Below are 15,268 nucleotides of genomic sequence, written 5' to 3' on the forward strand. Positions count from 1 at the left end.
ATGGATGCAAGCTCAATGCTGGAGGGTTTTATAACCCACTTCCTCTCCCCACTAGCTGGTTTGGAATGGCACTTAAGGTGGCGGACCCGTGTTTGAACACACAAACTGTAGCTGTAGCCCTAAATAGCCCTGCATTCAAAATATTAGGCTAAAGTTTTACCGGCACAATACTTTTACTCCTGTAAAAAACATCAAAAATGAAATCTTGAGTCAATTTGCATTGCAATATAGACACTATATTCGCAGCATTTTGTCACTGTTAATGATCAAATAAACCATTCAGGATAAAAATTAGTTTAATAAGACAAAGATCCATTTTCACTGAACAATGGGGGATATTTTAGATGCTCATCGTGTTTTTCTTCAAATAGGCAAATAACCAGTGACTATAGCTGTCTCTTAATGGAGTAGCAGCAGCAGTAGAATCTAGCACATACATACTCAGGTAGAGTACCTCAAAGTTGTACTTGGTTAAAGCTTGGCTGAGTAAATGTACTTCATTAAATCCACCCGACTCCAAGATAACAGGATAGGCTACTATCTAAAGGAATAAATACTGGCTTGTATGTTTTCAGCCAAAGACCAATAAGAGTAATCACCAAACAAACACTAATCCCCCAGACACTAGTGACGGGACGATATATCGCAATAAAAAACACTCACAATAAGTTGATTTCCATTATCAGGGTAATCATGAATATCGTCACAAGTGACTTCAAAAAGCTACTAGCTCGCCGTCATGGTAGAGAAGTTAAAATATAGCCTGGTTTAAAAAAGGCCTCCAGGAATTATCAGGAATTATATCCTCCCATGAAGAGAACACACACCATCTAAACCACACATTAAAACCTGGAACCTTCAAGGAAGAAAAGTGGTAAAAAAAAATCTTGAATGATCATGATTGGAAATGTTAACGTTTGGTGAAATAAAATCCTAAAAAATCTACATTGAAAGTAACATTTCCACACACAATGTGAAGAGAACTCAAGAGATTGGATTTAACAGCTCTGGAGCCTGAAGAAAACCACTTATCAGTGAGGCATCAATTTGCTAGGGAGCATGAAGATTGGACTGGAGTAATGGAAGGTCATGTGATCTGATGAGTCCAGATTGACCCTGTTCCAGAAGAGAGGTGAAGTGATGCTCCCATCATTCACCTCAATTCATCTCCTACCGTACAGGCCTGTGGGGGATCTGGGGTCCCTTCAGTTGGTCAGCTGGAGGTTCAGCAACATTGTGAGGTCAGCTGACTACCTGAATATACTGAAGGACCAGGTTTTTCCATCCCCCCTGATGACACAGGCATATTCCTAGATGACAATGCCAGGATTCCAGGATGAAAGTCTAGTTCAGGAAGACATGTTTACATATGAACCGACCACCTCAGAGTCCAGACCTGAACCCCATTGAGAATCCTTGGGATGGGTAGAGAATTGTTTTTGATTGGCAGTGTCTAAAATATGACGACAACTCAAAACATATTCCAAGACATTGAATTTTTCAGCACTTCGTAGCCCTTTTGCCCTCATCCGGAGCGGTCCCCTGAGCCCTTATGACCACATGCAAAACATTCACCATCAAGTTCTCAACTTGATCGTTTCCCTGAATAACTCCACAGTAAGTATTTTCTTGGTATTTGCCGTTTAAATACCGAGACAAGAAATAAATCTAGATCAGTGAGCACATGAGCCTGCTAATAAAATTCTAAAAAAGGAAGTCATTGAATTCCTTGATGAAAGGACCAGTTTACATAAAATACACATACATTACAGCCCCTGAAACCACATAATCACTTTTCCACATGATAATATGACAAGTGATTATGCGGCTTCAGGGGCTGTAATGTAGGTGTCAATAGTTAATTTGAATCCTAAACTGTTGCTGCCAGCTTGCTCTCATAATCTAATCAACATTTCTGCTGCATCTGAATAATGATTTTTGTGCAGCTTTGGTCAACTAAAAGCCCCACTAAGAGATACAGTAAGATTAATAGCAGTTAGTTTAATTATCCGTTTAATACCACTATTTAATGCTCTCAAGACGATAAACTATTCAAGAATTGAGAGTCCATACAGTTAATATACAAAATTTTATTACAAAAAAAAAAAAAAAAAAGAACTTCTACATTAAAAATGGCTTCAAACATTTTTAATCAAACTACAGATAACTCTTGGTAGTAAAATGACAGTGAAGAAACAGCACCACTAAAGAGAAAACCAAGCAGTGCTTCCAGAAACAATACATTTTTTAAAAAAACGTTACCGATTTGCTGCCGTCCACAGCTTGTACATAAGTTTCAGTCCATTGTATATTCACAGGAAATCCTTATCTAGCTGCCCGTTCAGATAGCAATGAGGCTCTAGGATGTAACAAACGAGTTCAGCAGAAAAACTGTTTAAAAAAAAATTAGGGGACTAAGTTACAAAATAAAAACTAAATCCCTGAACGTGAAAAGGAATACAGGTCTGGTGTCCTACAGAGGCAGACCAACAGGGACAGCAGGCTATACTGTTTGAATCACCCACACAAAAGCTGAGCTGAACAACGCATTGCAAAACTCACATCCTGTTAACATATTAACCATTTAGTCGTCATCTTCATCATCATCATCATCATCATCGTCATCCTCATCGTCGTCGTCGTCATCGTCAACTGGTTGTGGTTTCTTGGCAGCGGGCCTGCCTGGGCCACCCTTCTTACCAGAATCACTTTTCCCCAAACCACTTTTGGCTTTGTAGGCAGCAACGTCCTAAACAGAAGAACATTTACACCGGTTAGTCTGTTAATTAAATTACTTCACAAGTGTCAGACTATGATGCAACTCGCTATGAGAAAAACTGAAAAAGAATTAGGAAGTGAAAGGATACCTTCTCATATTTCTCCTTCAGTTTGCCAGCCCTGGCCTCATAGGGAACCTTGTCTTTAGAAGTCTGTGTGGACCACAACTCTCCAAGCTTCTTGGCGATGTCACCGATGGAGATACCAGGATTCTCCTCCTTGATTCTGGGACGGTGGTCAGAGCAGAACACGAAGAAAGCAGACCTGGAGAGAAGGGGGCAATAAATACCATGCTCCAGACTGCATTTCTGCACATGACAATAGCTAAAAACTAAACTATTTTTCTATGTTCTTTTGTAAACATCTCGGTAACATTTTGTTTTCCAGCCATTTGCTGGGGGAGGGGGGGTTACACTTACGGTGGCCTTTTTGGTGCATTAGGGTCCTTTTTCTTCTTGCCGCCCTTGCCCAGAGTGCCTTTAGGGGGGACGTACGTTTTCATCTCACGGTCATATCGGACCTTGTCGTTCTTAGCCAAATCCTCAAACTTTACCTTCTCCTTGGCAGACATGGTCTACAAAACAGAAGCAAAAGAAAGATGAACACATAATGGGAATTCCAATTTAACAGTTAAATTATTTTACACCTCCAGAAGTCTCCCCAACTGCATAGGCATCAGAAGTTGTATTTTATTGGGAATTTGTATGACGCAACAACCTTATGTAGGATTATTAACATGGGCAGTGCTTTGCTATTAAGTTACCTATGATTACACATCACAAGAGGCTATGTGAGAGTGGGTAAAATGGAGATATGAACTCAGCCCTTCAGACAAAATAATCTCCATATCCGACTAATAATTTAACTTGGATGGTAAAGATGGTCCCCCACAAATACATTTTTAAACCTCTTAAGCGTATGACCTTACCTTCCATCTCTCGGAGCATTTCTTGGAGAACTCTGCGAAGCCTACACTGGTCCCTGGGTGTTTCTTTTTGTGCTCTTCACGGCATGTCGCAACAAAGAAAGCATACGAGGAGGTCTTTCCTCTTGGTCTATTTGGGTCCTTTGTCATGGCTGCAATTGATCTAGACTAGAAAATACAGGCAGAAAATAAAACTTCACGGAACATAACGAACCAACTTAGTTGAAAAACAATGGACAGGCAGTGTGACGCTAATCCAAGTTATAACATTAGACCTGACGTTACTCTAGCTTTTAACTGAGCCACACAACTATTTAACTTAAAAACACGTATACGTAAGTTCATTAAGGAAATGCTTTAAGGCGCGTCATCGTTTCACAATTTAAGATTGCTGTTGCAACACAGCAAGCTGACGCCCAAGGGTGTTTTACGGCTCTAATCGGATTTCTGCTTCTCAGGGACAAAAAGACGAGACTCCATTTTGTATCTTCCCGCCTAAACTTAGCTGTGCCTCAAGCGTACGATAAGTCATCTAACCGTCACTTCCACTAACTTAACGGGCCGTTATTCCGCCCGTAACAGCAGTACAACTAACCACAGGAGGGAATTGCGACCTAGTGGTTAAGTCAAACTCAAATGCGGGAGCTACCATCTTTTAGCAGGCTAAGCTAGCAAATCCAAATGGCGTTTGAACGGCATGCTGCGCTCACAGAGGCACACCGCCTGCCCCAATATCGACAAAGGCCGGAAACTTCAGCTTTTGTAATACGCATATAAACCACAAGACAATTATTAAAGTTGGAGATATTTAGAGCAAACCTTAATATGTATCGTAATATTAACCTTAAATGTAACATACGAAAGACTTAATAAGTCAGAAAGCTTTAATTTGTATAAATGCGCCAGACACATTACACCAAATTCACATACTAACAACTGAGTCTTTCAATGAAAAGTAGCTCGATAAAGTTGTAAAAACGCTGGAGCCTTACCTGTTACCAGACAAATTGTGCGTCGACTGAATGAGGACAAAAGCTGGACTGTTTTGTCACTGTCTGCAGGGCCGAACTAACTTGACTAGAAGCACTTCCATAGCTCCTCCCTGCCATCCGCGGATTGGCTGGATTTAAACATTTACATTTGAACGTCGAGCATGAGAAAGACACAACGCTGTGATTGGTTACGCTACGTGCGAGCACGTTTGTATGTGTCGTTTGTAGGCTGATTGGTTGAACTGGGCTTTTAAACATACGGCGCGAAAAGTCCTTTGTCTGCTCTAGTCAAATTAAGTTTGGCTGTCCATGTGTGGTAATGGGGGTTTGAACGTTTGTTTTCTGGGCGAGACTGACAGCAACAGGAGCCTTTACAGTCCTGTAAAGGCTCAGCTGTACAAGGAGACGACTCAAACAAGTCCAAAACAATACAGCTCATTTGCTTTTATAATCTGGCTAGAAAATAAAAATAAGACTTTAGAATTCAGCTTTCATATGCAAAATATGTGTGATAATGTGAATTCAATCACTCAGTCTGTCCATGATTTGATTGTTTAGTTAGTTTATATTTGATGTGTCTTGCCTAATATTGTTGCACTATCCTCTTTGCTGCTGTAATTTTGTAAATGTCCCCTTCATGGGACTTATAAAGGTTTTCTTATCTTATTGTTCCACTTACTTTTCTTTAAGTGCTGCATATATTTAAAAATTCAATTTTATTTATAGTGTCAAATCACAACAGAAGTCATCTCAGGACACTTAACACATTGAGCAGGACTAGAATATGCTAAAAATTTCAAGAGTCAACACAATTTCAAAGTCCCAACATCACCCAGGGGCAAGCGTTACAGCGACAGTGGCAAGAAAAAACTGCCTTAATAGGCTTTTAGGCAGAAATCTCGTGCAGCCCAGGCCCTTGGGTTCCAACTGCATTTGGTATTGGTAGTATAGTAGTAGTAGCATTAACAGTAGTGGTGGCATTAACAGAAGCAATAGTATCAACAGTAGTAGTCCATGGCAGCAGGCACAGCCACGCAGAGATGAATCCATCCCAACCACGTCGCCGTGTCAAAATAAAATGTCAAAAATGTCAAAATAAGTGTGACAATATTTATTTTTCCTTTGTTGGACGTCTTTTGCATTAAATGAAATGAATGGATCCTGGTTAATTTGATAATTTGTATTCTTAACTCATTATTAATCATAGTGATAACTTTGGTAGACATCATAAACCAAGCCAGATTTGTAATGCCTTAATGAGTGGATTACAATGTACCAGCTCATTAGTGATGCAGGGAGGTTTTTAAGTCATCAAAAAGGGTTTCTTTTACCAGGGTTACCAGTACAAAACTGTCTTTGTTAAGTTGTCTTTGTAAAGCAGGTCTCACATGTTTTCAAAATACCTCTAAAATATCTCCAACATGTTGACACGTTTGATGAATAGATTCAATGTAATTGTCGAACAGTGCTCATTGCTCAATTTCTGATCTGTAGCTTGTCTTTGTATAGAATGCAACTGTTAAAGTGGTATCTCGATCGTGGTCATAGGTCCGGGGAAAATTACCTAAAATATTGTCAGGGTCTTGACCTGCATGTTTTCTTCTCTCTTAGATTGCAGGTTAATCTGTTCCACTTCAGCCTTGGCTTCAACCGGAGGTTGCTGCCTGGAAGAAACTCATGAACATATGATACTTTACTGTCTGAAATATGATGGTGAAAGAAGGGAGCTTATATTGGGTGGGTCATTTATTTTAGTTTCCAAATCTCAAGAGAACTCATTTCACAGAGAGAATAACATTATTATTGTAAATGTCTGTGTACGATTGCATTTTTCTTTATTATAAGAATAAGTGAATAATGACAATCCTGATTCATACAACACCAGTTGGTGGCGGTAATGCGTCATAACGCTGTTTGCTGACCGCCATGACGTCACTGCAGAGAAGACGAAGAAGAATGTTAGCAGGGTTTCACAGCAGTGCAGCAGCTGGCTGACAGGCGTCTGTAACCGCAGAAAGCTGAGACGTGAGAGACTGTGGACACACACTGACTGGTCCCTTTACACCAGAGGGAACACAGAGAGACAGTGTCCACCACAGAGAGACAGTGATACAGCAGCACGCAGACGACAGGAAGATGAGTGAAACCGCTCCGGACTCGAACACGCTCTGCCTCTTCGATGTGGACGGCACGCTCACGGCGGCGAGACAGGTAACGTGTGTCTGTGAGCCTCATGTTAGACTTTACTTCAGTCATACAAACACCTGACAGCAGGCTTCGTTGTGTCGGCGCAACATCCGGCTCCACGTTGTTGTTGTAGTTTTTTTAAGCGAGGTTACGCCACGCCCCTTCCGGAGCTGCGTTTCAATAACAGTTTGAGTCGCCCTCGCTCACTTGCCCAAAGCACTTGCCCTCGGGGGAATCCGCCATCATCAGGGCTGTTCCATTTCTCTGAACAGCTGAAGTGAACTCCGGTGAGATCGACCCTTGAGGGCTGAGTGATCGAGTCAACAACGATGGTCACTCTAGAGCTGTATATCACCCACAATGCATTGCAATGGTGCACGAAAAATATGTCCATGCGGTGGCGATAATGAACCTCAAACACCATTGTCTGCTGTCTATTCACCACCAAGGAAGACCTTAAAGACCACTTAAATTGTGCAATTAGACTGTCTGTTGCAGAGTTATGGCAGAGCCCACCTTTTACAAGTGTAAGTATATAAGCCGACGTATTGCCATCAAGCGCAGAATACTAATTTGGTAATTTGGAATAGGCAGTATAGCGCTACTCCAACAACGTGTGGTTGATCCATGATCGTCTGGGCTGTTAGTGAACGAGGGCAGGTGTGTTCCATTTACCTCTTTCACCCCACAACCCCTCCGCCCACTTTCCCTCCGCCCTCCAAGTGGCCTCCGTGTGACGTCATAGCAAGGGCTGAGGGCAAGTGAGCGAGGGCGACTCAACCTGTTTTTGAAACGCAGCCCTTATTTAGGGAAAAATGTGTATGGTAGTTGTTCTCCCCATGTACGCGGGTTCTCTCCGGGTTCTCCGGGTGCCTCCCACAGTCCAAAGACATGCAGGATGGGGACCTGTCTGTCTCTACATGTCAGCCCTTGTAAGTCATTCCCAGTAAATGTCACAACATAAAACGTTCTGTCAGAAGACGTCAAGTCCTACTCATCCATCTGTTCATGGTTGCGTCTGCAGTCTGATCTGGATTACCAGCTGATAGGCTCCGTTTGTTTACATTGTGCTTGCTGTTCGGACACGTGTCTCTCTGTCTCTTTATTCTCACTGGAACAAGTTGTAACATTCGTCGCGATTAAAAAAACAAAGAAATCAAAACTACTATTAAATCAGGCATTTTAATCTGCAGAATGGCCAGTGAAATCCTGAAAAAATTGTCTGGTACTACTAGTCCTGCTGAAAGTGCAGACTGTTCTAACTTTGAGTGCTACACAGTAAAGTATTATGTTTTATCCACTGTTTGTTTTCAGCCTGTGACTCGGTGCATGGCAGACTTCCTGGAGAAGCTGAGGACTCGGGTCCGAGTGGGAGTAGTCGGAGGGTCGGACCTCATCAAGATCAAAGAGCAGCTGGGAAATGATGGTGAGACACAACTGTACCACTAATAGTACATCAATTATATAGCCTTCCCTCAGGTACTTTGAAACTGTGTTTTATTTAGATGTATCTGGTTTTTAAAGGACCATACCAGTGTTACTAAATAGCATTGTCTATTGACAACATAGTTTACATAAACCTCTAGCATGTTTACCAAAATTGCTTTATTCAGATATTGTGAGATAGTTTGTTTGTTTATGTTACAGAATGTACTTGAAAATGGAAAAATTCTGCTAATGGCAAGAATTAGACAGGTCCTATAACATGTTGTACAAAGCTCATCAAATTATAGGGGAGATGCCTTATTTGTTTTTTTTAAATCCCCCCAACTCCCACCACCCCTTTACCTATACACACTAGAACTAACTCACAGCTGTATGGACTCTCATGCACAACCAAAGTGTGTGTGTGTGTGTGTGTGTGTGTGTGTGTGTGTGTGTGTGTGTGTGTGTGTGTGTGTGTGTGTGTGTGTGTGTGTGTGTGTGTGTGTGTGTGTGTGTGTGTGTGTGTCTGTGTGTCTGTGTGTGTCTGTGTCTGTGTCTGTGTGTGTCTGTGTCTGTGTCTGTGTCTGTGTCTGTGTGTGTGTGTGTCTGTGTGTGTCTGTGTCTGTGTCTGTGTGTGTCTGTGTGTGTGTGTGTCTGTGTGTAGTGATCCAGAAAGTGGACTACGTGTTTGCTGAGAACGGTCTCGTGGCCTATAAGAATGGACAGTTACTCTCAGTCCAGGTAAGACTCATGTAATGTGACCAATGCAATGCTTTAACTTTAGTTTGCCAGGCTTCGTTTGACACATTGGGATGATTTGCTGTCCTAGTCTTGGTTTGGAGATACCCTGAATGTGATGGCATTACCTCGTGTGAGGTTTACATTATCTACTTGCTTTTGTCAGTCCATCCAGGCCCATATGGGAGAAGAGCTACTCCAAGATTTCATCAACTTCTGTCTCAATTACATGGCTCAGATCAAACTGCCTAAGAAGAGGTACAGACACATCACAGTCATCATCTCATCAATATATCATCATCAACAGCTCTGATGTGCTCAGCATGGAAGGGTGCTGGGAATCTCCTGGTTTGGTGTTCTGCAGACTGTTTTTGTTTCAGAGGGACGTTCATTGAATTCCGTAACGGCATGCTGAACATCTCTCCTATTGGACGGAGCTGTTCACAGGAAGAGAGGAAAGAGTTCTACGAGCTCGATCAGGTAGCACACACACACACACACACACTTCATGCAAATGACAGGGTGTTCTGTAAAAGGGTTTTGGTTTGTCCAACTCATTTTCAGTTGATTCGGTTCGATTAAGCAAATTCAACTTAGTTAAAGCTCAGTTACTATGGCAACTTATGCTGGGAAACTAACCTGAGGCCTGTACAAAGAAGAGTTCAACATGTCCAGATTATCTTTAGGTTATCTGGGTTAACTAACTAACAACTGTGATGAAAAAAAATGCACTTCCATGTTCTTACCTATAGCACTTTGATCATAGCACTGTTATTCTTAAGGTATGTTTGCTGAACAGCTACTACTTTACTCAGACGAGGATCTAACACTTGTTTCTATTTTTAGCTCTTACTTTATCGCCAATGATATGTTGTGGTTTCTTTCTTTCTTTCTTTTGACAAATGTACTTATTGTAAGTCGCTTTGGACAAAAGTGTCTGCTAAATGCCCTAAATGTAAATGTACTTGAAAACTTAAAATGCAAATGTACATGTAATGCCGCTCAGCGGCCAACCAGGGTTTCTCAGTCTGGCTGTGAGAGCGCTCACGCAAAAGGGGGGGAGTCATTTGCATTTATTCGCATGTCTGCATTGACTGCATTAATGAATAATTAGCCTTACGCTTGGTGTGACCACACCTTAACACTGTCACTAGCCATCTAGAGTACGATGGGTCTGACTCATTACATTTGTTTGTTCCCTTCAATCAATGTGTTGCTTAGATGTATTCTAATGTATGAAAATATTTCAGCTTTATTCCTTCATCTGCAACTCAACAACAGAATTGAGAGCAAATTAAAAATGTGCTGGGCGATAATAATTCAAACGCCTTGTGTTACTTTGCTCCCGGCACTTTCATGTCTGCTGTGATTGTAAGATAAGCGTGTACGTTTCTGAAACCGTCTGTTCCTCTTTAACTGAAATCCAGAAATCACTTTGAATAAACAACTGATAATGACATCATATGCAGGGCTGTGATTTTCCTTCTTTTTTATGCTCCTTTCAGAAAGAGAAGATCAGAGAGAAGTTTGTATCTGTATTAAAGGAAGAGTTCAAAGGAAAAGGATTGTCCTTTTCAATCGGTGAGTCAGCTGCTTTCACGAGAACTATGAAGTGTGCATTTGCAATGAGTTGGCGTAAATCTGGAGGAAACTCTGATGCTGTTCCAACCTCGGGTGGTGTGATATGTAAACGGTCCACATGATCCCTCCTGCCTCTCGGCTTTGTGTTTCTGCAGGGGGGCAGATCAGCTTCGACGTGTTTCCTGATGGCTGGGATAAGAGATTCTGTCTGAGGTTTGTTGAGAAGGACAACTACTCAACCATTCACTTCTTTGGAGACAAGACTAAACCTGTAAGTATGCTAACGCCCGCTGAAGCACACAAGACTTGGCTGATGGCTGCAGATCGCACAGCACTCTTTCAAAGTTGTTCATTTCATTCATAGCACGGTTACTCAAACCATGTTAACACCCGGCTAGACTTGAAAACACCCCTCTCTCTTACTATTGACTGTCTACCTTTCCTGAGCTGGCATTTGCAGATGGATTAACTCAAGAGCGTTTTTGAAAAGTCCTCTTTTAGTTTTGTGGAGGGTCTCATATCGGGCAGCGATCGAATTATGTCGGTCCAACTTGTGATCCAAACAATATTTGTGCTCTCCCTTACATGAGAAAACAAGACAGAGTCAAGTATGGAGAGTGTTTCCTTATATTCATGCAGCCCTGCTTGCTGTTCACACAATCATTAATCTCCGCATCTAACCTAACGCACTCATACATACATAAATGCACACACACACACATTTTATATACTTTATTTGATTCCACATTACAAGTCAGGTTTCAGTAAGAATCAAATATTTTGAATGATCCAACAGGATAAAACAGATCAGCAGATTGTTATACTGTTTCAACACTTTTTTAGGAATGCCAAACACACCTGATATTATTATCATATCTCACAATTCCAGAAATGTTAGGCTATTTGAGGTATCATGTGCATTTGATCAATTTACGGAGATGTTTCTTGTACCCACAAGAAACATCTCCGTTTCCAGATAAACATGCTTCCTACGATAGAAGAAATTGAGCAGTACTTTACTAGCTGTTTGGCTGTTGTTCTAGAAAGCCCCCCAATGCGTAGTCCACGGATCGCCAGCCTATACATGCCCTAGGCTACCAAACACCAGCACGATAAGCTGGCATTTGTAGCCCAGATTCTCAATGGTGGATATCAATGATTGATACCTTACAGTCTTAGAATAGTAAGAGTCTTCCATAAACAGATCAAATGCACATGATACCTCAAATAGCCTAACATTTCTGGAATTGTGAGATATGATAATAATATCAGGTGTGTTTGGCATTCCTAAAAAAGTGTTGCAGGTGAGTTAAACCATTCATTTTCTACAGGAAAGTGTTTCACCTGCCACACAGGGAATCTGAGCAGCAATGAGGTCCACAAGTCTATTGTGTCTGGCAATGTAGAGTCCTTTAAATGATGGGCAACTGTTCATGATGTGAGCTACTGACTCCAGGTGTTGAGGGGAGTCGTGTAGCATACAGAGGGGTGAATGGGTGGACGGGAACCACAGTGATAAGTTATATTTTGTGGGGAGAACCTGCAGACGTGTGCGTTAATACAGAAGATAAGAATCTCCTCACTGATGTTGGCATTGTTGTAGATGGTGTGTGACACAGAGTGATCCGCACAGGGCAGCTTTGCCAACTTTCCCTGAAGTTTTAGTTTGGACCAGTACTCCATATTTTGTGCTCTCTGAATAGACACGAGTGTCTGCCTGGATGTTCTAGGCTGGGCAGGTAGACAATGCTGTTATGGTGCAGCCTGGCTTCCACAACGACAGATGGATCCTTTATGACTGCATCGGTGACCTCTACAGGTTGGAGATGGGAAGTCTACTTAAGTTCAGTGCCTGTCCTGCAGCATAGGTCGTTCAGGTCTGGCCAGTCTGATGACACGCCGAACCCCTCTGCTCGTCCATCCAACTTTCCATTAGGCTTTTTTTTAAAGCCCAGGAAGTTTTCTTCTCCACTGCGTGCATGTAGCACTTTCCGTTTTTTAAAAATCCAGCATTAACGATGCTCTGGCCATTTGCCTCACGCTGGTGTCGTCGCAATTCAGCATGTTGGTGAGGTGAGACTGTCTTGCGGCTGTGTACTCCCACATGCAGTTTGGAACTCCGAGCCCCGTCCTGTTTTTTCTGGAAGATAAAACATCTGGTGGAATGTGTATTAAGACACAGCCATTTCCTAACCGTGCTTACGGTTTTATTGTCCATTTCCTGCAACACTTTTTGTGGAATATGCAATATATATATATTAGCAAAGAGATTTTGAATTTTAGAAAAGGCTATGTCTCGTATTGCCTGCAATTTAAAAGTTACATGAAGAGGTGCTGCGTCGATGAGATCCAGTCTGGTCATAAACTGATGTGCCATGTCAATCACTTGCTGATTCCATTCTCCAGCGATGTTAAATTTGTGGCCCAGGTAGTTATAGGTCGCATGTCTGGCGTACACTCTGATTGGCTGGCCTAGGATGTCAAATGACGGGGGCTGGTCGGCTTTTGATTTATACCAGCGATTGCCACCACTTCTCCTCTCATAAAAAACTGCACATTTGCTGTGCTTCACTTGCAGTGCATGTTTTTAATCACATCTTCAACTCGGGATGCGATGACCACATCGTCGGCATAGCCCTGGACTGGGTTAGGAGGCAGGACTTGGGGCGGGGCATGTGCACAGAGCCATTTTAGCCATGTGTTTAATGCAATAATGAAATTTACGGCACTCCATGGACAGCCAGTTTTGATTCCTACTTCGAGTGGTATTGGTCTGGTGAGGTCTTTTCCACAGATTACTTGTAGGAAGGAGTCACTATAAACGTCTTTTATAATATCCACATAGATTTTAGGGAGCTGTATCTCTTCCAATGCATCAATCATGACTCTGTGGGGCAAAGTGCCAAAGGCATCTCTGAAGTCGAGAAAGACAACGTATAGCTTAGTAGATTCATGTTTGAAATCGTCTATAGCAGTCTTTAGGCAAAAAACATGCTCATTCATGCCTTGTCGGTCAATGTAGGCTTTTTGTTTGTTGGACAGAATTCCAGTGTCAACTAGCCATGGCAGTATTCTTGAAAGCATGCATTTCATGAAAACCTTGGATACAGATGGCAATAGAGATATGTCCCTCCACACACACACACACACACGCAGAGAGCAGAGAGCAGAGGACAGACAGGTAAAGTGAAGGTAACGTCTCGCTAACAGAGCTAGAACAGAGAATCTTCAGTTAAAACAGATCTGATTCCTCATTGTAAAAATAACCTTTTATATGCTAGATATCTTATCAGCAAATACTCAGTCATCAGCTTTATAAGTGATACATTGTCTTTTAGAATAAGTGCTGTGTAGTGGAAAGGAACATGTACAAACAGCACTAGTGGTTGATTTGCCATGATTGATGGAACCTTGTTCATGTCTACGTGGAGGTAAGACTCCTCCACATGTAGCACGAGTGACGGCAACAAGAACAAATGACCCTGCAGTCAGTTTGTTGTGAACACATGACAGCAAACACATGAAAATGTTGCACTAACTGGAATAATAGCAGTTGTGTTACGCTATATCTAAGTTCATGTACAGTTGGACTGAAAAGTGACATCTTCTTTTCTTCAAACATCTAAATAAAAGCTGTTTTCTGTGTGATAGGGGGGGAACGACTATGAGATCTACTGCGACCCCCGGACCACCGGCTATGAAGTCTCCTCTCCAGAGGAAACACAGCAACTTTGTGAGCAGCTTTTCTTCTCATGAGGGAGAAGCAGCGACTGTTACTGGATGTCAAGACGGCTTCTATTTACAGGTCTTATTCTCCGTCAAGATCGTGTCTTGAGTCCTGATGATTACAAAACTAATTGATTGAATGCAGACTGTGTCTTGGAGCCCTGGTAGCGTCAGAAGGGATGTCTCACGGACTAATGGAAGGAGGGATTTCTGGCTACTTTTAGTTCTTTTGAATGGGAGGCCCCACAGAAAGGCAAATATGTTTGTGATCCTGTTTGAATTACACCATGAATGAACACCATTTAAAGGTAATTCTGTGCACCAAGAAAGCCTCGTGTAACATTACATCCTAGTACTAAACACATCGTAGCAGCTGTTCATAGTTTTCTCCTCTAACAGTTCTACGACTTCTATTACACGTAAATACGTGTTATTCATGGTACGATTCACACTGGATCAAAAACGTCTTGTCTTTTGTTGACTACCATATATATGTATATAAAATAAGGTCCCATGGGAAACACCATAAGGGGCGGGGCTTAGCATCAATGATTTTAAATGTGATGTAATAAAATGTGGTGTTTAATTTTAGGAGATTCTGTCTTGTGTTATCAACTTCCCTCATGGGAAACGTGCCAAAACAATTCATCAACTGAATGTTTCCATTCATTCATTTCTTCACACCAGTTTGAACTAAAGCCCGACTCCCACTGAACCCATCGTGCCTCAGTGACACAAACACAGAGGGCCCTTTATTTAAATTAAAATGTGATTTTTGTCTTGGAAGTTTCAAGGAAAGCCAAGCTGGTCAAATGTCACTGTTACACAGACCTGAATGCTGCTTTTCTTTTCCCAGACCAAATGCTGTTGTCAGGGCTCTGTTGCCTTCCTCAATGGAGTTATGGTTTTATTTTTT

At 41.8% G+C, this 15,268-nt stretch overlaps 2 protein-coding genes across 2 annotated transcripts; one reads left to right on the plus strand and one right to left on the minus strand.

Moving 5' to 3' along the window:
- Positions 1 to 2,133: 2,133 nt before the first annotated feature.
- On the minus strand, positions 2,134 to 4,811 carry hmgb2a (high mobility group box 2a). Its single transcript, XM_084005875.1, has 5 exons — positions 4,696 to 4,811; positions 3,707 to 3,871; positions 3,198 to 3,352; positions 2,868 to 3,042; positions 2,134 to 2,749 (listed from the first exon to the last, which is right to left on the minus strand). The coding sequence occupies exons 2-5, from the start codon at positions 3,851 to 3,853 to the stop codon at positions 2,585 to 2,587; spliced, it is 642 nt and encodes a 213-aa protein (XP_083862001.1). The 5' UTR covers positions 3,854 to 3,871; positions 4,696 to 4,811; the 3' UTR covers positions 2,134 to 2,584.
- A 1,815-nt stretch (positions 4,812 to 6,626) lies between these two features.
- Positions 6,627 to 14,943, plus strand: pmm2 (phosphomannomutase 2). Its single transcript, XM_084002162.1, has 8 exons — positions 6,627 to 6,906; positions 8,197 to 8,308; positions 8,972 to 9,048; positions 9,212 to 9,303; positions 9,426 to 9,525; positions 10,551 to 10,626; positions 10,782 to 10,897; positions 14,278 to 14,943. The coding sequence occupies exons 1-8, from the start codon at positions 6,832 to 6,834 to the stop codon at positions 14,380 to 14,382; spliced, it is 753 nt and encodes a 250-aa protein (XP_083858288.1). The 5' UTR covers positions 6,627 to 6,831; the 3' UTR covers positions 14,383 to 14,943.
- Positions 14,944 to 15,268: the final 325 nt, after the last annotated feature.

The sequence above is a fragment of the Eutrigla gurnardus genome (genome assembly GCF_963514095.1).
Source record: "Eutrigla gurnardus genome assembly, chromosome: 3".
Lineage (NCBI taxonomy): Eukaryota > Metazoa > Chordata > Actinopteri > Perciformes > Triglidae > Eutrigla > Eutrigla gurnardus.

Excerpts from the sequence above, each read along its gene's own strand:
- hmgb2a (XM_084005875.1), bottom strand. The coding sequence starts at position 3,853 with ATGACAAAGGACCCAAATAGACCAAGAGGAAAGACCTCCTCGTATGCT. Across the intron at positions 3,353-3,706 it reads AATGCTCCGAGAGATGGAAG|ACCATGTCTGCCAAGGAGAA; the intron begins GTAAGGTCATAC and ends TCTGTTTTGTAG. Across the intron at positions 3,043-3,197 it reads AATGCACCAAAAAGGCCACC|GTCTGCTTTCTTCGTGTTCT; the intron begins GTAAGTGTAACC and ends CCTTCTCTCCAG.
- pmm2 (XM_084002162.1), top strand. The coding sequence starts at position 6,832 with ATGAGTGAAACCGCTCCGGACTCGAACACGCTCTGCCTCTTCGATGTG. Across the intron at positions 6,907-8,196 it reads CGCTCACGGCGGCGAGACAG|CCTGTGACTCGGTGCATGGC; the intron begins GTAACGTGTGTC and ends GTTTGTTTTCAG. Across the intron at positions 9,526-10,550 it reads AGTTCTACGAGCTCGATCAG|AAAGAGAAGATCAGAGAGAA; the intron begins GTAGCACACACA and ends TGCTCCTTTCAG.